The sequence below is a fragment of the Parasteatoda tepidariorum genome, chromosome X1 (genome assembly GCF_043381705.1).
Source record: "Parasteatoda tepidariorum isolate YZ-2023 chromosome X1, CAS_Ptep_4.0, whole genome shotgun sequence".
Classification (NCBI taxonomy): domain Eukaryota; kingdom Metazoa; phylum Arthropoda; class Arachnida; order Araneae; family Theridiidae; genus Parasteatoda; species Parasteatoda tepidariorum.
In genome coordinates this window covers 72,359,185-72,383,322 of record NC_092214.1, presented here as the reverse complement: position 1 = coordinate 72,383,322, position 24,138 = coordinate 72,359,185, and the positions used below count along the sequence as shown (strand labels likewise).

General features: G+C 27.3%; 2 protein-coding genes across 8 annotated transcripts in view; one reads left to right on the top strand and one right to left on the bottom strand.

The window, feature by feature from the left end:
• The first annotated feature begins 2,646 nt into the window (after window positions 1–2,646).
• Window positions 2,647–14,019, top strand: LOC107444164 (astakine). Of its 3 annotated transcripts, XM_043052236.2 has the most exons (5): window positions 2,655–2,785; window positions 5,663–5,777; window positions 10,249–10,323; window positions 11,605–11,677; window positions 13,559–14,019. In XM_043052236.2, the coding sequence occupies exons 3-5, from the start codon at window positions 10,270–10,272 to the stop codon at window positions 13,915–13,917; spliced, it is 486 nt and encodes a 161-aa protein (XP_042908170.1). In that variant the 5' UTR covers window positions 2,655–2,785; window positions 5,663–5,777; window positions 10,249–10,269; the 3' UTR covers window positions 13,918–14,019. The 3 variants fall into 3 exon arrangements, with proteins under 3 accessions (XP_042908169.1, XP_042908170.1, XP_071044087.1); XM_043052235.2 differs by lacking the exon at window positions 5,663–5,777 and having other exon boundaries at window positions 2,647–2,785; XM_071187986.1 differs by lacking the exon at window positions 2,655–2,785 and having other exon boundaries at window positions 5,706–5,803.
• Window positions 14,020–17,794: 3,775 nt separating this feature from the next.
• The window catches only part of LOC107444168 (sarcoglycan alpha), a 48,286-nt gene continuing 41,942 nt past the window's right edge, over window positions 17,795–24,138 (bottom strand). For 3 of the 5 annotated variants that reach the window (XM_071187984.1, XM_071187985.1, XM_071187981.1), the window contains exons 11-12: window positions 18,567–18,625; window positions 17,795–18,480 (exon numbers count right to left, since the gene is read on the bottom strand). Coding sequence is in view for 1 of the 5 variants with exons in the window: in XM_071187983.1 (XP_071044084.1) it covers window positions 18,589–18,625 (37 nt within the window). In the remaining 4 variants the exon portion in view is untranslated. The remainder of the gene's footprint in view (window positions 18,481–18,566; window positions 18,626–24,138) is intronic. The other 2 variants (XM_071187982.1, XM_071187983.1) reach the window with 2 other exon arrangements.

The window sequence follows — 24,138 nt, the reverse complement described above, 5'->3', positions numbered from 1 at the left end:
TTTGGTGTCACTCTTAGTTTTTACCATTATGTACAAATTTAAAAAATATTTCAGATGAGTTTCATTAGTTATTCACAATACCTTCTATAAAATTGAACATTTTATTCTTTTTCCTTATTTATTATTATTCCCAAAGCAACTTCTGTAATAGCTTTTACCTCCTCACATATAAAATTACTATACTGTTTCAGTCAAAGATTAACTTATTATTATATTTGACTTAACTTAACCCCGCCCTGCTCATAATAAGGGACTTATTAGATGTGACGATTGGTCCTATGTTTTAAAAATAAATGCAGTGATTTTTAAATATATCTATCTACTTCCAATAATCTGCATTTCCACAAAAAACAATTCAGTGAGTCTGAGATCGCATCCTTGAATCATCGTCCGCAAAGTCTCGCACTGTACCATCAACAAAAAAATATTTCAGATTACTTTTACATAGCCAAATTGAGTTCTTAAAATTTTGTGCTGCAATTCTTAACGCAATGTTACCTCAATTATTATTCCTAAATTATAGTTCAACTTGAATTGAAATATGCTTCAATTTAAGAACTTTTTGAAGTTGCAGCAAGCATGAAAATGAAACTTGGATTTTTTGAACTTAAAGGGAAACACTAAAAATTCCGTGATATCAAAAATTTGGGACATCGAAAGTGTAAAATTTTTTAGCAATTCTGTCAACAAAATAACTGACTTTTAGAAGTTGTTTATAATGTATTTACACCAAAAAAGATCTTTTCAAACGTATCACGAGATGCCTCATTTCTGATTCTTTCCTAACACTACATATTGAAACATTGTAGTCTACAATAATTACTTCTTTATCAATATCAGTTTCTCTACAATTTATTAAATTCGAAAGTTCTTTTCTATTTTATGAGCACATCTCGCATGACTATTTCTTTTGGAATAGATAATTCAGGCTATTTAGTTTCAAACATTTTAATTTCTTTCTTATTGTCGTCTTAAGAAATGATTCATAAAATCGTCCATAACATTTTAAGAATTAGAATCTAAAAGAACATTTTAAATTTTTCAGAAATCAGACAAAAAAAAATTTATTGAACAAAAATATTTCGTGAAATCGAGGTTCCCCGAATAATTTATTCGATTAGTATTAGCAGCATAGTACATGCATAGGGAATTAAGATTTTTTGCGATAATTCATATTACTGAGCTATCGAGTTTCAACTGTATTGGGGTACAAAATATTCACATTTTCAGTGTTTTTTTAGATAGAAAAGAAAACAAGTGACGCCGTTATATCGGTTGATCTTCTTATTGTAAATCTCTTAAGTAGCATTGTCGATGAAAAAACAATCCATGTTTTGAAGCTATTTCAACTTTTCTGTGTCGCCTTAGTTTTGAAAGCAATTTTAAAATCGAAACTTGTATTCAATACAAATATTAGATTAGTTCTGTACATGTTCTTCCTGTACTAATAGAAACTGGTGCTGATAGGCCAGTCGCATTCATATTAATGGAATGCTGCAAAGTTACGAATTCAAAAAAATTCTAAAAATAATGTTCGAAGCACAAGTAAGCACAATGTAAGAAGCACAAGTACTAAGAATACACAAATTCTAAGAATAATATGATTAAAAATATCAAAAGCGAGCGGTCAGACGGGGAAAAAATCATAATTAAATAAGCGGCAAAAAAGAAACATTTGAAAATAGTAATCTTGCAGTGAAGAACTTTATTTTCAGACTTGTATTTATTATCGTCATTTTCAAATACAAAAAATTATTCTTTAACATTAAAATATTACTTTTATACATCTCCTTAAAAATGCCACGATGTTATTAGTTATTAACGGAAATTAGATGTAAATAGTAATCTCCAAGTTTAGTTTTTATATATTATAAAGATCTTAAAAGTTATGATATTCTTTATGAAATACAATGTAAAATTAAAAAAAATACGAAATCAACATTTTTTGTTTTTACTGCTTATTGCTTTTTTTCTAAATTAAAAATGTTTTTAATAATTTGCTTATAATGTGTAATTTCTAATTGATGCATGACCGCATTTTTTTTCCATATAAATATAATTGTTGTGAAAATGTGAAATATTTTTTTACTTGATATCAAAATCTTTTAATATGCATCAATTTTTTTACAGTTATAAAAAGGAAATTTTGGTAAGTTTTAATGCGTTTTCAGGATTTATTTGACATTAAGTTTTGTAATATTTGTCCACTTTCCACACAATACTATAGATTTCACTTTATTGTATTAATGTACATTTATATTTGTGAAGATAATTTGTTCAGCCAAGCTAATTTTTCTAATAGGATGTTAACATTTTATGAAAAGTCTTTCTCAACAAAAACGCAATTTGTTCAGTTGCAACAATCGATCACAAAAATGATATTTACTCAAGATTATTTCTGATTTAATGGAACAGATACTTAATCTCGCAAATTCTAATAAAAGTACATTCAATTACGAGGTAATTTATTACTTCTCTGCCAAATCATCCAACTGATAATAAAAAAAAGGAATTGGAGAAACAGTCTGGAAAAAAATAATTGCGCTTTGGAATTTTAATTTTCATAGCTCTTGCTGATTCCAAAAGGGAGACAATGAAATCAACAATTACGAAATGATTAAAATAAATAAGTGAAAGTTAGTTTCATGGGGCGGACCTGTTTGAATTGCCGTAGGAGTTGATAGTGACCGTGAACTTGTTCACTTTTTCTTCTTCAAGGTGAGCATAGGTTGTGTTGACGGCTGTATCCAAGTTGGATTATGAGAATATTCATTCAGAATTGAAGGTAATTATTTATTACATCGTCTCTCCTGCTTAGTCCTAATCATTTATTTTGATCTAATTAATTACATTTTAATTAAAATTCTATCATAAACAACAATATTTGATTACAATAGGTTTTACAGCAACGGTTCGAAAAATAATAACACTCATCTGATACTTCAAACGATTTTTTAAGACAATGATATTTTTGGGATAGTGTTAAATTTAGGGATCGAAAAAACATGTAAAAATTCCTATCGGGCATGCATTTTTTGCCTTTACATGCCCGGTCGGGCACATAAATGTTTAATATTGAAAAAGCGCCCCCTTTAATTTTGATGAAAATCGATTAATGAGGCGGATAAACGGTACCAAGGGTGAAGGAAAAAAAAGGAAAATCGATTACATTGTTTCAGCTTGTTGCTGATTTTTTAATTATAGAAGTAATTCATAAGGTAAAGTTACCCTTTTTTATCCCCTAAGTCATGCTCATTTTCATTAAAAAATAAGCATTCCCCTAACATGTGTAATGTGAAAGAAAAACGCAAGAGAAACGATCTTAACTCTTACGGGAATCAGTTTCAAATCCTTAACGAAATTCAACAATGTTAGAGTAGATGATTTTTCTTTTATTTGTAAAGCTATTTAAAAATTCATTCCTACTTAATATTCTGATTTTTTCAGCTGTTTTGTCCTATTCCTGTCCTTCTAAAAAGTATGGAGGATTATTCAGCAATTAGTTTATTACTAGTTTATAGTTTTTCATTAGAATGAATTAAAAGCTCGATTATTTTCTGCATTTTTCTCCTATGCAAACACTTTAATTAAGATGTTCAGGCATGTATTTTGTAGACTGACATGCCCGGAAAGACATATAAAGATTTTGAGATTTTTCCAGCCCTGGTAAAATTTTAATTGCTTTAATTTCATGACACACATTAATTATCTTAAAGACACTTATTTTTGACTATAACAATAACTGCAATACTAAATGTAGTTATAGTTGAAATAAAAATTTTAAAAAAAATTGTGATAATATAAAAGAACATTACTTAATTTATACAAAAATTATATATGAATTATGCTTCTTTGGACAAAAAATATTTATGAATTATATTTTATTTTGGACAAAAATTTAGATACATAGTTAATAACAATGATAATATGATTGTCATAACCAAACATTGCAATTGCAAAAAAATATAGATGAATACGCTTTGACGACCTATCAACACTAATTATTCCACCTTTAAATTATTCGAGTACATGTAGTATTTTTACATGCAGACGAAAACATGTCCCGTTCTATTACTTATTCAGCTAATCATTAAAAATTTCATTAATGAATGGCGCCAATATGACGTCACACATCTGAATTTAACAATTTTTCCGTGTTGCGATATTCTAACAAAATTTATCACTGATTTTCTTTTATCACTAAATCAGCTATAAACTTGTTATTTGGATTTTGATTGTAGATTTTGAAATTAAATATGATTCGCAGATAATAAAATTAAATCGGAACTAAACAACAATACATTTCCTTTTCAAATTTTTATAAAAAAAAATTTTGGATACCGGTTTTAGAATACGGTGCAATATTAAATTCAATTTTTTGATAAAGATTATTTCATTAGTAGTAAACAAACCCAAAAAACAAAGGTGTAGATTGATTATTTTAATATTAAGAATAGTATGTACAGCATTGAAAACGAGAAAAATATTTTCGACTGGTTGGTCTGCTCTGCCGAATTCTCCATTTTGTGGTTCCAAGTTGTTGGGGTAGCATTGCTCAACAAAAAATTGGAGTGGAGGTTCGAATTCGACCCAGGATTTAATTTGTGCTTTCTGTTCTTCACTTGACAAGGGCTTATTCGTTGTCTTTGTAAGAAGCACACAAGCCTACATATGTATGTGTAACAATAAATAAATGAAAAAAAGGTGTAAAAATCACTCATTCCTCCAATAGTTATTGTGTGAAATACAAATAGAAATAATGTGTATAACTTTCCAGCTATTACGTATTATATAGGCTCCACACAAGTTGCTACGAAACTCAAATTGCCTGAAAATCACAAATTAATTATTTTCACACCGATAAATGGAAAAACTTCTGCCTCAATCTTACCAACATTGTGCATTAAAAACAATATTTTTATTAATAATAATTATTGTATCTTTATTACATTTTGTGTGATTAAGGTTATTTAGACACAACAAGTCATGCTTCTCCGTTAACGCACAAATACACCCACGTATATATTATATACACACGAGTAGGTTAACTATAATAATAATTCATAAACCGAAAGTAGATTTTTTTTTCTTTAAGTAAAATAAATCTCACTTTTATGTTTAAATGAATTTTTTTTTAAGAAAAAGAAGAAAATGTCGAAATATTTTCCTTTTTCACGTGAATTGTTGCTTATTTATAGGATCGAAATAGTTGACTGCTTCTAGTTATTTTTATTTGCTCTCGCGTTGTTTTCCGTTTTAAAAATTAGAAAGTATATAAAGTGTGGTATTTTAGTGCGTAATTTGGTTTTAAGACTAAACAAGCTTCGCCAGTTTTTACCTCCAAATTATAACACCGACACTTCAATGTTAAGGTGAACACTACTTAACTTCTCAATGTCAAACACATAAAATTTCACCTAAATGTTATTAAAATAAGCAACAGTGAGTTTTCTATTCTATGTAAAAACGTGAGGCAATCATAAAATTTTTACTTTTTGCTTACTTTCAAAAAGAAGCGAAATTTTCAAAACCATAAAAACTTTAAACGGCTCTTCGAAATCAGATTCTTTTGGACTTTCCATCAACACAATGCAAAACAATACTTAAAAACGTGCACCAGACGTCAAAGGATAAATCAATTCGATGCATCTTTTTCTTTAAGGATCTCGTAACCTTCTTTAATAAAGAAACGTGCATTGTTTCCAATTGCATTTTCAAGGAGTTAAACGCACAGTGCAACAAATACACAAGATTCACAGCTTAGCTCTTAGCTACAAGTAAGTTAAGTTCTTACTGTCTACAAGTAAGTTGTTTTTTTCTATGATGCAAACTTTATAATAACTTCTATTAACGATTTTTTCAATCTACAAGTTTTTTTCTCTAATGCGCACTTCACTATAATGAAATAAATACAAATTTTAATTACTTAACTATACGATTTTGAGTGGAATAATAGCTAACAATCAATTTAAAAAAATTAAATTTTGAAAAATTTAACTCTTTGACACTGCAACTTTAAGGCATGCCATGATGCATGTCAAAGGTAAAAGTATTAATAAATTATTTAAATTTATAACTAAATTTTAATTTAAGAATCGTATTTTTTTAGGGGTCTCACAGCCTTAACGAAAAGCAAGCGTTTCAAACTATTGAAATTTCTAAGCTTTTGAGCTAATAAAAATAGATATTATGAGCAATAATTTCTCAAATCATCATACGGTAAATATATTTCTCATAATTTAAAAAGTTTTGAAATTTCAAAATGATATAGAATGCGGTAAGCACGACAACGAGCTAAATTTATTTGCAATTTCAATATTATAGCTCTTAAATTAGAATTGTTTCGATTTTTTGGAAAAAAAATATTTATAATACATATTATTCAAATATCGATGTTTAAGAAGTTAATATAAAGCTCAGTAAAAAAAATTATGTTAATGCTTTAAATAGGTTTTAAAAAATTATGCACTCAAAGGTTTTAAATTTAAGGAGTCAAACAGGTGTGAAAATTGCAAAAATTCGCAAAGAAGACTTGCTTATGAAATAAAAAGTAATTTGTTCTCTATTATAACTATGCCATGTAAATTTAAATAAAAAAAGAACTACTTTATCTGAGCTTCTTATAGATTTAAATTATATTTTTTACTCATATAGCTTTTTTTCTTTTAAAAAATGACATTTTTTTAAAAAAATATTTTGCTACAGGGAATAAACCTAACTAACAAAAGATATCAAACTTCATAGAATAATAACACAATATTTTAAATTTAGAAAGTTAAGAAAATATCAACTTACGAACTTATTCATTTTCATATAATTTCCTCCCTCTCTGTCTTCAAATATTTTAAAGAAGACTGAAAATATTTTTGTTTAAAAATAACATATCTTACAATGGAAACTATTTAATTTAGTTGAATAACGTTATCATCGGACAATCCGTCGTCGTGGCCTATATTCGAAGACCTATCAAAAGACAATTGATTGGAACCCCCAATTTTATGGGTTTTACGAATGTTCAACTCCGCAGCCTTGTCATTTTGAACACAATCCAGAAGACAAGGGAACTCCTGGATCGAGTATTGGGAGAAATTTGCCTTCGTGGAGGACTTTTTCATGGAGCAAACCAGCATTTGCTTTTCATGGAGAGGAAGACCACGAGAACCTCCCACTGTTAGCCGGACGGCAAGGGGACTCTAATCCATGATCCATCTACCACTGAAAATATTTCACGTTAGCACGTTGGTCGGTGCAAAACGGATGCGGAATTCGTATCGACTGGGATTCGAACCCGGTTCGCCTCATTGGAAGGCGAACGCTCTTTCCCCTGAGCCATCGCGGCTCTGGAAAGATATGTTGGAGCGAACAGTCAAAATAATAACTAATCGCTGAACTCTATTATTTGGAAGCTTCTCCAAAACACTTCTATTACAGTAAAGATATGCCAATTATTTGGCTATAAGCCGCAATGGCTCAGGGAATAGAGCGTTCACCTTCCAATAAGGTGAACGGGGTTCGAATCACAACGATGGCTGGTCCATGTGAATTCGCATCCGGCTTGCACAGACCACAGTGCTGACGTGAAATATCCTCAGTGGTAGACGGATCATGGGTTAGAGTCCCTTTGCTGTCAGGCTAACCGTAAGAGGTTCTCGTGGTTTCCCTCTCCATGTAACGCAAATGTGGGTTAATTCCATCGAAAAGTCCTCCATGAAGACAAATTTCTCCCAATACTTGATCCAGGATTTCCCTTGTCTTCTGAATTGGATTCAGAATTACAAAGCTATGGAGTTGAACATTAGTAATCGTAAACCCAAAAATTGGCTGTTCAACGACTGTTATATAATAAAATTATTTGGCTTTGATGATTTCATGGGGATTGCTAATATGATGGATGTCACGAGTATTCGAATTAGGCAACGCAATGCAGTTCACTTTGAGAGTACAGCGTGACTACCGCTAGCAGAAAAGCCAGACCGGGAGTGCACACTAACGGAGTTCGAGGAAGGTGTGCAGTATGGTCCAGGCATCGTCCAATGATCCTGAGTCCCCTAAAAGCCGAACTTTATAAAACTTAAAACACAATTTCCCAAAAATTATTATTTTGTTCCACCCTTGAATTACAGAAAAAGTAATCAATCGATTTTTACGTCGCTTTGGAAATCAGTTGAGAATTGGAACCACCAAAAATTGAATCTTTTCCGAAATTCCAATTTTTTAATGTATGTTTAAATTCCGATTTTGTCGTCTTCTTTTTGCTTTGTTTTTTTGTGTGGATGTAATCATAGCTACAGTCATACATAATCGTTACTTTTTGGTCTCATATGTTTCAAGTTAAACAATAAGGAGATCGACCCGTTCATCTTTTTTTTTATATGCTAATTTATAATTATTTCGCCCTAGAAAATATGTAACGGAAAGACAGGCAATCATGATATCACTTATTCTTTTATTTCACTGGAATTTTTTTAAAAAATGAGGCTTAAATCGGACCTCTAGACTAGATAACCCTCTTAAATTAGAAATTTTAGAAGGTTAAACTTATATGACATGTCTTAGTAAACTTCAGCGACAGCTTGGTTTAATTTTAAAATATATATAAAGCTTTTAGAAATTTCTTTTGATAAATCTTGCAAAATTGTATAAAAATATATAAAGATGAAAAAATACTAAAATCATCGTCTCAAATTTTAAAATTTTTATTTATCTGAAGACATACAATACCTCTCGGAAGTGACCACTCTCAGTTCCACAGTAAAAGGGTCGTTGATGGAGGTGTTGGTTGTTCTTAAACTTCAAAGTAAAATTTTATTTACATAGGATTTTTATTTTGTTTTGCATAAATGCTATAATACCTAGATGGGTAATAAATCTAAATTTTACCAGGTACACAGAACTAGAAAACCCGAACAGCCAGAATTTTAGGACCCGGTAGCATATTTAACCCTTTGCTTACGGTGCACCATCACACGTGGTTCAACATGCTGTACCAGCCGTAAGCAAAAGGTTAATTTCAATTCTTTGAACCATTAAGATTGGCCCCTATAATGGGTAAAAACCTTAGAACAAAGGTTAATATGCTTGCTTCACGTACCATTAAAAGTTGTAAGCGACAGCAAACCTACCTTTCCTTAAAATAGATTTTCCAGTTCAATGAGAGCAAAAATGAAATAATATAGACTGCCTCCAATACCATTGTCGGGTCTGTTAGGAATAGGTTTGATTGTACACTTGAAAACATATGAGCAAAATGTTATCATTATTTTAAAAACCTTTGTCAAGAATGACGTCAATCATGTATGTAAGCGAGGGAAAAATGTTATCAAAATTAAACCAGTCACTACTAAGAGAGGTTGAACTGAAAGTTTGATCAAACCTGGAGTTCTTTTATATAATCACCTTTCATCTAATGTTTGTTTCTTACGGCAGTCAAACAGGTTTTAATATATTTCCTGCATAGCTTTCCTCAGTTTTAATTTGTTATATTTCGATAACTTTTTGTTTTTTCCTCATTTAAAATATTAACTTGAGACCTAATTGGTATACTTCTCTGATTTCATCCTTGACAAAGGTTTAAAAATACATATTAAGAGTGGCCATTATGGAAAACCTACACACAATTTTTTGAAGTTTTGTCTATCCCCATTCTAGAAGGCAGGAATCCAAGTCGAAAAGAAAAAAAAAAAGAAGGAAGAAAAAAGAAGAAAAATTCTGTTTTGTGTCTGGTTTCGGTATTTCATTAATAATAATTATTAATTAATTAGCATAATTGAGGTCAACTCTTGAACCGATTAAGATTGGCACTTAAAACACGAAAATCCTTTTATTAAAACAAAAGCTAATACAGTCTTTTTTTTCTCATTGTAAATATTGCCGACATTGATAATAATTATATGAGGCATGTGAAAAAGTTTTATACAGATTTTTTTTTTTTTTCGCAGTCATGAAGTATTTCTAAATATATGTTCTTGTTTTTAATTTTCAACTGATTTCCCTAAATCACTTGTAAATAAAGTTTTAAAAAAATTCTAATTATATTACCGCTTAAGTTACAGAACATTTTCTTAAGAAATAATGTCAAAAAAGGGAACCATCCCGCGACTTGGTCTGTTCATTATATAATAAATTGAACACAGAGAAATAATTTATGATGTCCTATGCCTTTTGATAGATTAAAATAATTTTAATTCATCAAAAGAATCCTTTTATTCAGTTAATATAAATAGCATATTTCTTTTACTATTTTTTTAGACGCAAATCTTCACCATTAGAATGGGAAACATGATGTATTTTACTCTGAGTATTGTTCTATTTTTTTTATTTCAGGTAAGTTGCAGTTTTGTTACAATGATAAATTTTTTATAATTTCAAGAAAATGTTTCATATACATATACTTAAACACGTTATCCTCTATACGTAGTGAAATGAAATTGTTTATCTTTCCAAAAAATTAATCAAATTCTAGATTATCTCCTTCCTGTTTTAATTTAAGCCTCCAGTTTTATTCCTTACCTATTTTTATTCAAAGACAAACGATATACTCAATGAAATATATGTAAAAAAATGACCAAGATATTACAATTAAATGTAATAGTTTAATAATTTTAGTGGTTTAATGCTCATCAGTTTCGTCAAATTCATTAGTTAAGTTTAAAAATCTGGAAAAAACTTGGAAAAAAAGATTAATCTAATAATCCGATTTTTGCGTAATAAATTGTAATCTTAATAGTTTAAGAGACTTAAACTTAAATAATTAGTATTACTATATTATCAAAATACGTATCTCTATAAAATAACTACTTTTAATCTATAATAAATATTTTCTCGGAATAAGTCTTATTTTGACGGATTCGTATCTGCCATCAAAACACAAATATACCAAAAGTTTTATCACGTGGAAGTGACTTAGATGTTATTTTACTTTTTGATTAACCTTAATCTTTTGCTCCAATTAACAAATTAGTTTACACAAAAATAATTTTAGACAAAATAATTATTTACAATTATTTATAATGCTCGAAATTATGAAAAAATTTTTGTTTAAAATTTTATAATGGGCTAAAAAATTTTTTTGAAATGTAAGGTATTGAATATTTTAGGTTATCTTACTAAAAATACGTAATTTTGAGTTGCAAAATTCAAAATTTGAATAAAAACTGCTTTTTGTTCAAAATTGAACAAAAGTATATAGATATATATAAACCTTAATTTTCAATAAAAATGAAACGGCAAGTACCAACAAAATTATTATTATATTATTATTAACTATAAATTTATGCTAATCGATTTTTAAGTTTATTTTACATTTAAATTTTTTTTTCTTTTTCCAAAATGAAAAAGAGAAAAAGAATGGCTTAGTAAAATTTCAGATGTTCAAAGCATTATGTTTAGAAGTTGCACTACATAAAAGCTAGTTTTTTAAATTTAATTAATTAATAAATTTTTTTAATTGATTTTTGAATTTGGTTTCAAAATGCGTAAAACAAATTATTTTACATATTTAGTAAAATTTTTGTCTGTATTTTTACACATAATTTAAAAACATTTATGGAATAAGAAAATTATTAATTTTAAGAAGTTCATCATGATCTAATATTTAATGAATAGGTGTGCATTAGTTATACGCCAAGGGAATGCTACAAAAAAGGAGATTGTGGCCCCAATGAATGTTGTGTTATCAGTAAGTATACCTTTTTGTTCAATTTAAACAATTAACATAACTTATTTACTTGTTGAACACTTATTTAACACGACTAAAACACTGAATAAAAACTACTTTTCAAATGATATTTTAATAACATCATTTTTCACTTCTACAGATTATATTTAAAAGAAAATGAAATTTTTTTTCTTTCTGCGTTCTGCATTGAGTGAAATATCTCAATCTAAATAATTAATTAGTACTTTCTGTATTCCTGTATTTTTAAAAGTTTAATTTATTAAAGCACTTTTTGAGTGAGTCAAAATAACATTAAAAAATATGAGGCAAGCAGTAACAAATCATAAAATAAGTTCATTATTTTAACAACATTCATAAGTTGATATGTTGAATTCAACACTCCTAAATAAACATAAATTTAAGCAGAGCAAATTGATGTGTTTCAGGACAGATAATTGGTACCTCATCCCGTGCACATATTTCTAAAACCTCAGGCTTTAGTGTTATTTATCTTCTTGTCATCAGGACACACTTTCATACTAGAGCAACAGCTCAATTAATTTACACTTGTTATCAAAGAACTATAGCTGAAAATAACATGGTAAACTTTTAAATTTTATTTTGAAAACAAATCTTACTTCATCGATTTCAGTAAAACTTTTAATTCTATTGGAAACTTTTCGGCATAAATTTATTGAGATCATATCAATAGTGAGAATATTTGAAGAATATGTTACCAGTAGTCACTGTTGGCATTAAGAGTTTATACTTTTTTCCATTTTATTTTTTTGTCAGAAAATAAGTTTCTCAGTCTTTTTAGGAAGTTTAGATTATGTTAATATTTAAAACTAATTAGATCACCATTTAAATTTTTTTTTACGAAAATCTATGTTTGAATCTTACAAGTTTTACTAACTTAATTTGGTATACAATTTAAAATTGGAAAAATGATGAATATAATTAATATTCAATTATTAGAAGCAGGTAAAAATGATATCACGGTTAAAACGATTCATATACATTAAGAAAAAAAATAGAAGAAACATTTAATAGAAGATTAAGTCGTCAATGATGAAATTTGTAGTAAAAAGGTAAAGTTGGTTGAAACCTAATAATTAAAAGGAATTATTTTATCCATTAAAGTATGTACCCACATGAACTACTTTTACTTTTTAATACTTGTACTTTTTTTATAGATATAAGTGGGGGATAGTGCAGTTTAACACCCTGGTATAAAGCCCAGGCGAACTAAATCAATGAATTTATGGAAGACCAGTTTTACAATAATTTTTTTATGAGGAATTTCAATTGCATCCAGCTCAAGTCTGGTGCAATCTTTATCACCTTGTATACTTTTTGTAAAGATAGATGCTTTATTTATCATTGCATGAGGTAAAGAGCAGTGGTTCTGTACAAAGGTGCTCTTTATATATATATATATAGATACTTAAATTTAGAGAATGAAACAGCTATAATTTATAATGACCGATATAATTATACAACAGAGAGGAGAGGGTTATTGTGCAAAATGAATTTTAAAAAAAATTCAAAATGTCAGTAAAGTTATATTCTCAGAATTCTTTTTCGATCCGCAGGCAGGAATTGAAACTTCTTGATTGCGCTGACATACACTGCATTTAAAAAGCCTTTATATGCGAATCAATTATTTTCATGTTTTATGACCATTCTTTCTGATTAAGAATAACACTAAAAATTAATAGACGGCCCAATGTATTAACTGTGTTTTTCATAATAAATCCTTTTGTTTTGATTAAGTTTTTCTAACTCATTCAAATAGGAATAATTTAAAAACAAATAAAAGATCATAAAATATACTTTTTGGAGTTCATGACTATTCATGAGTGTCATTCACAGAAAAATAATAAATTTACATTCTTATAGACATGGAACGATATTCTATTCCTGAATGTAAACCAAAAGGGAGAGCTGGAGATTGGTGTCGTACAGGGGCAGAACCAGAAGACAGAATGCTGTATTACCCAAATGAAGAGATCCGTCATGTTGAAGATGTTTACTCCCTCTTTTGTCCTTGTGATGAAAATTTAAGTTGCAAATCAAATAAATGTAACGCTCCGGTATTTACAAAACCTCAAGCATTTGCAAACTCTAAGGCTCAAGCATTTGCAAACTCTAGGCCTCAAGCATTTGCAAACTCTAGGGCTCAAGCATTTGCAAACTCTAGACCTCAAGCAGTTGCAAACCCTCAAACAATTTCAGCTGAGGCATTCGGAAGAAAATAGTAAAAATTTTCATCATGTGATTACGCTTCATTCATATGCATTATATGTATAATGGCTTACAAAGGTCAAATTATTTATAATAAAGTATTTATTGTTAAATTATTTTACTAAAGACATTATTTCTTAGCCAACTATTGTTGAACTTTAAAATATCCATATCTCTTAGCTAAAAATACAACAAACCACATAAATGAAACAAACTTTACATAATAAACTGGGCTAGCAGAAACTTATGAGCATATATAATGAACTTTTTCTTTTTCTGTTACTCACTTATTTAAAGGGATTCATAAGCTATTTTTTATTGATTTGTAATCTAACAGTCATTGAGGCATTCTATAAATCTTCAGTCATAAAATTCAAGAAGGAAAACTATTGGAGAAATTTTGTGAACGAGACCAATTTTTCTTTGCTAATTTATTGCAATAATCCAATTCTTTTTCTACAATATATAAATGTGAATTAAGACATAAACGCTAAGCATGAATCACACATACAGGAATTTATAGTGCATTTCACCAGCACAATATAGAATTGAAAATTATTTAAAAAAGACTAATGCTAAAATACTATTAAATTACCCAGATATCTATCCTAAACATTTTAACAGATCATAAAGCCATACAAAAAGCATGTAAATTCATAATTTCTCTCAATACTTTTAAATTCAAAATTTTTAAATTTATAAAGATGTTGAAATAAATATAGAGTTCAAATATTTTAATCAGCCTCAGAAATCTTTTTAAGTAAAATGGAAAGACAAAAATGAAAATTATGAGTTACTGGAGGTCAATCTAAAAACACTGATCAATATTTAAGTTGAAATACAAAATTACATTATATAAAATAATATATAGTGAATAAAACAAGTGATATAAATATCTTACATGTCACAAAAGTATAAAACTACTTTGATATTTTTGTGATACTTCAACAGTCTGATAAGTTCTCCATTGATGACAAAACATCTTTATGAATTAATATACATGTACAAGGAAATTCAAAGATATAAATAAATAAAGTAACCCTGAAAAACTGATATAATATAAAAACAACAATATTGGAAGAATCAAGCACTTATCTGTTTGATATTTTAAATTAATGTCAATAGTTTTAAAGCAGACTATATATGTATACATATATATATATATATATATATATACACATTTAATTTTTGGAAATTCTTCGAACACTATTAGTTATGAATTATTTCATTAGAGAAAAATCTTATGTTTAAAAGACTTCTAAGCATAGTTTAATCTCATGCTTAAAAAAGAAAACTAAAGAACATAAATCCTTTAAACTCATGTATATTCATATATCATACAAAGTATAACAAAAAACATGCTTTCAAGGAAAAAAATATTCTTAATTTTGGAGAGGAACATAAAAAAATTGCCGTTTTCTTCTCACATTCTATAAGAATCAATAATTGGTATATGTTCTGTAAAGACTAATCTTAATTTATATTTTTAGATTATCTTCATACTGAAGAATCACAAATAATTCTTTAGTGTAATTTCTATTTTTAAAAACTATTAATTTAATTTGTAAACTTTAAAGAAAACACATGGCACATAACTTAATTACTACAAATGCTGTTATTAACCTTGCATTTATTGGCCTTCTGATTTGCAATTTTTTTTGGGTAAGTGAAACAAAAATTGACAAATAAGAAATTATGTTATACAAAATAATACATTATTAATGAAGGTTGATTTTACCATTAAATCGAAGTAAGCTTGAACACCCACAGCTTTAACAGATTAATGAACACCCACATTTCAAGATTGAGTCTTTAACCATCTTGCAATAAGTCAATATTGACAGTGGAAAGTGCAACATGAGATTTTGTAGTTAAATCTCCTGGATAGATCAGCTAGTGTTTTTTTTTATCGTTCACACCCAAATGGCCCAGAGAGAAAAAAAAATCGAGAGGGGTAATATCTGGAGATCACAGTAGCCACTTAACATATTCCTATTTTCTAACCCATTGATTGGAAAATTTGAGATTCAAATGTGTCGGCACATTTCTTGTATAATATGAAGGAGAAATGACAAGAGTCAGACTGAAAAAAACAATCATTTTTATTTTATAATTCTAGGAACATTACTTTAAGAAAAATTTAGTTATTTTCTACAATTTAAACCATTTGGCAGGGGTCCAATGACTGTTATACCAAAGAGATATGATTCTACGCTTATACTAAATCCCTTTTGTGATTTAGACGGATAAGCAACATATCATTGAGAATTAAAGCAAAAATGGTAGTTGTTACAGGGATAAAAATTCTATAAAAATGTGTGCATGTTTGTTGCATTCACTTTTTAAATTGTTCTTGTGAAACAACACATACTTTGGTATTATGCATCTAATATATATTCCTTAATTTGAATAAATCGGCCTTCTGATTAAAATATCATCAATCAGTGGTATATAAACAAGAAAATTCCTCTGTAGTGGGAATGAATTCAGTCTGATTAAACTTGGTTTCTAATGCAGATCTCCTCTATATTAAGAAAATGAATTTAGGGTTTGCTTTCTTGAGTTCTCTTTTGAGAAGTTGATTTCAGTTTGAAATCTATTTAGATGTGAATTTTTAAAAAAAACCTTGATGTTTTGCAAGATTAATTTCATGGAAAAAAAATTATTCTCAAGCAAGGCATGTTTGTAGTGAAATCAGGCACAGGAATTTTTGTCTTCAATTTGCAAGTCTTATCCATAAATGGTAAGAAGAGCAATCAGGGGATTGTTTTCATTTGTCTCAACTTATCTTTGCAATCCAGGTTTCTAAATTACATTTTTAATTAAAAACAACTCAAAGGAAGTAGATAGTGGCCTGCATTTTGCTTTTTCCAATGTAAAGCCATGTGTTCAAGAAATAGTTTAAAAAAAACATTCTATTAAAGAAAAAGTTGGGAATAATGCACTGGATTGCTATACAAATGCTTTTATTCTAATAATTGTCACATTCATTTTTTTTAAATAATTAGTTTGTCAATATAAAAAACTGTGAAAGTATTAGCACATAGTTATTTTCTATGCTTTCGCAGTTTAATTTTTAAAACATGTTAATGAAATAATCAATGTCAGACATATAGAATAAATATATGTTTTGAAAAAAAAAATTTTTTTTTCTGGGTGGGGGGGGGGGTTATGACTCAATATAGGTTGGGAATCACTGTCATAACCCTAATGCTGCCTACAGCACTTGTGTTTTTGTCACATTAATCCTCAATCAAATGCAAATCAACAATATCCTCATTTGAGAACATTTTAATTATCAATCATAGTCAAAATTACAAAAATATCATTTTTAAAGAGGAAAGCAAACTAATAAACCTAGAATAAAATTTGACCCAGAGACATGCAAATTCAGAAATAAAGGTTTGGTGAGAATTTTTATGTCAAATTAGAAATAGGCGTGCTCTGTGGCAATAGGAAAATTTTAGGGCAAGGCTGAGAATTACTCTATTTCATAAGTAAATAAAAGCTTAAATTTTAAACTAATCAGAATATGGTAGACTAAGTCATTGAATCAATTAATACTTGCATTTTATTTTCTTCATTAGTAGCTTCTGTGTCAAATACTGGGAATTTCTTACAACACGCACATAATTATATATTGAAAATTATGTGCGTGAAAAATTATTTTCAGCAAAAGACTTTTTGTTGGTTAAGAAATATGAAGTAAAACTCAAATACATAATTTAAGAATTAACATTTTAATCATTAGCAATTTAAAAAAAAAAGAATTGAAAACTTGTTTGCATAAAAAGTTATTATTAAACTATTATTCAAATTGTAATTACTTTGAGAAAAATATACCATTAAATATATTATTTCAAGGGTACATTAATCATACAATGTCAGTCATATGCTTGTTTACATTTTATTAAATATCTGAGCATTATTCTTAGCTTCATACACACTTCAATCTAATTGCTTTGCTACAACATGTTATTCTATGAATAAGTAGTACATACCAAGAAAAAGTTTGCTCAGAAAAACTATGCTTGGAGGGTTAAATGCATTAAAAAACTGTTATTTATTAAAAAATAAACAAATTAAGAGGAAGAAAAGTTTAAACAATATTTAATAAAAAATATATTAGGTATAATTAACAGAGTGTTTAAAAAAAATCAGAAAGTTGCTTATTCTATACTTATAATAAAATGCTTTTACAAAGTCAGTAAATACATTTAACTAAGCTCTTCATTTCTTCCTATTTTATTAATACAGTAGTATACATCAACACAGGATATATACATATATATATATATATATAGAACAAGTTCCAGGTACTTTTTAGCAAACTTTTTTCAAAAACTGATTTATATATTGAGTAAATCAATTTTTAACATCAGAATAACAAATAGAGAGGAAAATTACTTTGATAAGGAAGGAAATTTTTACAAATATCAAACTTGATTACAAACTAAAATATTATAATAGTAAAGATTGGGTTGATAAGGATTCTACAGAACAGTAAAATAGCAGTATCCACTGAGTACTGTAGAACTTAATACACTGTCAAAGACTCAATAATAACTAGGAGTGTCCTGCAATGTATTAAGTAAACAAAAAGGATTAAAATAAATATCACTCTTATAAAGATGAAAAATTTCAAAACTATAAAAAAAAGTACCTTTAATATATTTTCCCATTCATTATGGACATGGTGTAATATTACGATTGGAGCCTGTGCTAAAAAAGAAAATTTATTGTTTTGAAAATTCTTAAAATAAAGGAGTATAATTTCACTAATAATTTTGTGTCGGATCATTCTTGTTAATAACATTCTACTTAATAATAGCAATTCAATGAAGAATGTGTTCTAAATAACTAGTATATATGGGTCATTCTCACAAAAACAGTCATTTTCATGTCCCCAGTATATTTTACGTTTGTTTTACAGCTTACAAAGAAAAAAAATTCAGGGAAAGTGTCCTTCAGAATGCAAGCTAACAAAAGAATAAAAATAAAATTATCAATTTTTATTTTTTATTTATTTTAGGTAATTAAAATATACCAATATGTCATTCCCTCACTTGTCCCCACTGCTGATTTAAAAAAAGAAAAAAATTGTTTCTGAAATAAAAATTTTTTTTTTACAAATTCGTGTTTTTTATTTCAGAATACTGAAATATAGAATTCAGAAAATCAATTTTAAATTTAATTTCTGATAAAAATATTAACACAGCACTATTTTAAACTTTGTCCCCAGTGTTTCGCGTCATTCCCTCACAACAATGTTCTTATCACCTGCAATCTTCTTAGAATAAAAATATTTTAATAAAAACTTCAGAAGTTAACAACTGGCATCATAGAACAAAATTGCAGTATGTTTCCATCTTCAACTTAAAGAAGCTTTGCTGTGGAATAAATTTGAATGAATCAAACCAGGTAAAATTTTTTACATTTGTCATTCCCTCATGTCATTTTTTAGAGTAAAATAAAATACAACTTCATCGAGAAAGTGGATAATTATATGTTGCTTTCTTGTATGAATATAATTGTATGTGATTGACTTCAGAAATTAATTAGGCCTAACTGTTATTTTTAAATTTTATTGAATTCGTCATTCCCTCACTAGTGTATAAAGTGAGGGAATGACGCTGAAGTGAGGGAATGATTCAAGATGAGTATATTATCAAATTTTTTTTTGTTCAATCGTGCCAGCCAATTTTATTTCCCAAACCTGTAAAAACTATTAAATATATAAGACTAAATTATAATAAATATTAGATATACTTAGTATGTTATCATTTTCAAACTTTAGGTAGATGTAACTTAGATAAAAACATGTATTAAAATAAAATATCATTCCCTCACTATTAGTGTCATTCCCTCACTTTTTAAATAGTGAAAATAATTAATTTACTTATTAATTAATTTGAAAAATAAATTAAAAAATTAATAAATTAATTTATTAAATTAATTAATTTATTTATTAAATTAATTAATTAATTAATAATTATTATAAATTAATTAATTATAAATTAATTATTTAAAAAATTAATTAATTTAAATATTAAGTATAATTTATAGGATATATACTTTCTTTATAATGCCATTACATATTTCTATCAATATAAAAAGTTTCAGAGCTTTTTATTCACTTTACTTTTTTGGGATTTTATGAACTGAAAAATGACAGTTTTCATGAGAATGACCCATATATAAACAACAACTTAAAACACACATCATAATTCCTATACTCAAGCTTGAGTATGCTTACTTTTGCGTCTAATACCAGGCACATAGGCATCATTGGCAGGGGGTACATGATCCCTTCAATAATTAAAAATCTCTAGGAGTCCTCTCTAATATTTCAGATGTATATTATATATAATTTCACTAATATATATTTTTTACCTAAGTTTTCATGAATCCTCATCAATATGATTTCTGGTAAGTTAAATATCAAAAGAGAAATAGATCTTTTTGCAGATATTTAGAACAATGATTTTTTTTAAGGGTGAAATTAAGAGAGCTATTTCAAAATTTCCCCTCAAAAATTGGACACTTACAACATCTATTTCTAGGTCAAGGCTGAACTTAACTAGAGTTGTATAAGTTGCATTATTAGCTTTGAACAAATTGATTGTAAAAGAAATTACCTGAATATAATAAGCAAAACTAAACACAGTTGGTTTTTGCAAATCATTACTTGCCACAAAAAAAACATTATTCACATTGGATATAAATAATGTTTTGATGACGTTAGATGACTCTTTTTAAGATCCTTCTTAATTGAATTCTAAGTTAAATTATGTTACTTAATTAAGACTTATTTACTAATATATATATGTTTAATAATGCTTTTGATAACTAATGATTTCAACCCAAATTTAGTTCCCATATTTTTAATAAACTATTTTAAAGTACTAAATATAATCTCAAGACTGAGTTAATGCAATTACAATATTAATTAAATACTTATTCACTTTATTTATTACAACCATTATATTATAAACTAAAAAAATATTTTTATAATAAATTTCTTATATTAATAGTTATTTATAAAAGAAAAAAATTATTATTACAAATCATTATCATTCAAAATTCATATTATAATTGAAATGCATTTATTGGAAAAATTGCCAATAAGTTAAAAGCAGGGAAAACAGCTTCTTTGATAATTTAAATGCATTTTGATAGAAATTAATTGTTTCTCTGATCATTTATTAATATCATAAATTTTTTTAAAAACTTGTTCAAAATAAGTAAGTTGCATTTGCACTTAACAAATAATTAAACATTACTGGCATCAATAATAGTCGAGATGAATTTATTTCCTTTGAAATGCACAAGTACCTTAAATTTTATGATTTTTCATATTTACAATGCAGGTAGTGTTATAATTAGGGTTTTCATAACCTAGGTACATGCTCAGGGCTTGGGGGAAAGAAAAAAAAAGTGTTATAATTAAGTGAGCATTTCAAATTGGAATGTCTTGACACAATTGTAATACATGTCAGTATACAAATTAAAAGAGAAAAATTTATAATTAATAATCAAAATGCCTGTTAAAACGCATTATGGTTTTCGAAGCTCATAATCTTAAAGTTGAAAAGAAGCATTCAGTGGGTAAACTTTTATAAAAGATAAACAACGAAGAGATTTTTTACAGCTTATTGTACCATAAATTGACCTGATATTTTTCAATTTAAATTTATACTGCATAATAAAATGATGTTATTTTATCATAATACTAAATTAAATGCTTTAGTTTTTTAAATAATTATGTTCAAAACTAAAACATTTTTGTTACAATTTCTTAGAAATAATAATTTAAAAAAAGATTAATTATGAATTAATAATGTCTACAAATTAAAATATAATAGAAATTTGCTCATTATCAAAAAATAATAATAATAAATAAATAAAATAAATAATCAATGGTTTAAAAATAGTGTAAAAAATTGATTTTGATATTTTAGAAGCATTTAGATAGAAATTAATTTAAATGAATTAAATTTCAACTTATACTTATTGAACAATGTTCTTAAATGCACATACTACTAAATTATTTGAAATTTTTTTAAAAAAAAAAGGATTTTTTCTGTGTTGTTCTCTATTAAAATAAAGCTAGACATTTCTCACAATATTAAATGTGATAAAATGACAACATACATTTTTATCATATAGCAGCACAATTTTACATTTTTACCATATAGAATACAATAAAGAGATGTCTTAAGTTGTGCACATGTTATGTGCATGTCAGGTAAAAAACAGTAAGCTTGTTCTATTTTTCACTAAACTTTGACTAAGCTATGGTGGGGGGAAGGGGGTCATTGTATCAAGTCCTATGAAAGTTTTTATTAAAATTTCTAATTCAGGTTTAAAAATGAAAGCAATATTAGCAAACTTTTACTGAAAAATAGGAGCACGGGTATCTAAAACCTGAATCATAATTCTGATAACCAAGTTCCTAGTATTATCCTGACTGTCTAATTTGTATTTTAAATTGATACAGCAATTTAATGTTTTTAGACCTATAAAGTGAAATAAACTCTTTGAAAGTATTGTGAGTATAGTGATGTGAAATTATGTAGGTATTATTACCAGCTTACCAACATAGAATATAACTAGACCTGATTTGATTTTTATGGAATGAATTAGTTTAAATGTGTTCTGAGGGTGTGGTTTGTAATTTGAAAGTATAATTAAATTGTAATTGTATAAATAAAAAAAGCTTGATTTCATGTTTTTCTTCTCTTACTTTTGTTTATTATTTACTACGGTAGAACGCACTTATAACGAAATTTCGGGTTAAGAAGCAAAACAGAACTTTTTTTTGTTGATAAAATGTATTCTTTTAGCCAACAATTTCTTCACATTTTCTCAGAATTAACAAAGGAAATAATTTTGGAAGCATGAAAAATGATCAGAAATAATGACACTATTAAAAAAAGAAACAAAACACTATTAATTATTTAGAATCAAAAATAGTTTGGAACATAATTACTCTGAAATATGTTTCCGTGTCATTTAGAAATAGTTGAATCATTTTTCAAAGTTATCGACAACTATTGCAATCTTCAGAGAGAGGGAAAATACCAGAGAGACTAGAAACCAGATAAGTCTATTGTCTCATTCCAGAAGATAAGGAGAGAATTTTGAGAATTTCAATTATCTCCAAAGTAGTACCTGATTATAAAATAATTTCTGCTTTTAGAGTCACATGTAAGTAAAGCTCAGTCTTGGCATTTACCTTTTTCTTGAGAATGGGCTTTTTATTTAGGTGTTTCAAATGTCGAAAAGAAAAGTGAATTTGGATTTAGCAAGCAACTGGATTGAAAGAACTTTTTTTCCTTAGTCCCTCTCTGTATATGTGTCCTACTGTATCAAGAAGTCACGTAAATTTTGTGTTCACTCATTGTTAGCTATTGCAAAGAACAAATTAAGCTCCATTATATTTTAAGAAAATAGATTAGATAGTTAGTGCTTTTTTAGAATTGTTAATACTGAATAAGTAGTTGTTGAATTTCAATGTGTAATTTCATTTGATAAAGGGTTCAGATTAGTAATTATTTTTCTTTTTTTTTTCTATAAAAATAATTTTTATTGTTTAAAAGGGTTAAAATCACAAAGGAATAAGTCTCTGGTTTGCTGTTTTATACATTATTTTTGAGTTTTATTTTAAAATGACTAAAATGTGAACATATTAAAAATTACTTTGCTTTCGTCTTTAAGTTAAATAAATTTAATGATTTCAATGGTCTTAATTAAAAGTGTCATTAAGTATTCACAATCATAAAAAAAAACTAAGGCAATTTATGCACTAAAAAATAAATATTTATTTTATTTCGTTACAAAATTAATTAGTAATTAAAAATGTTTTTCGTTTAAAAAACGTTTTGAATAGAAATTGATTATCTACCCCAAAGATTGTTTTGCAAATATTTGTAAGCTACTTAATCTTTCTATTTTTTAAAAAAAGTATTTATTTTTTTTTGCTCATGGAATAAATTTTACCTTTTAAGTAGGCTATTCAATAATATGAATACTGATAATGAGTCAAAATAAAGTAAAATTTAGAGTTTTATATGAACTAACATTAATTTTCACCTGAAAAGTCTTACACATTAAAATCACATTGTGAAAACGTTTATAACTATAGTGGTTTACTTTTGGGTAGGCACATCTTTGAATGCAGGCAAAATATATTGAATTAAACTAGCATAAATGTCTCATGCATCTTTAAAGCA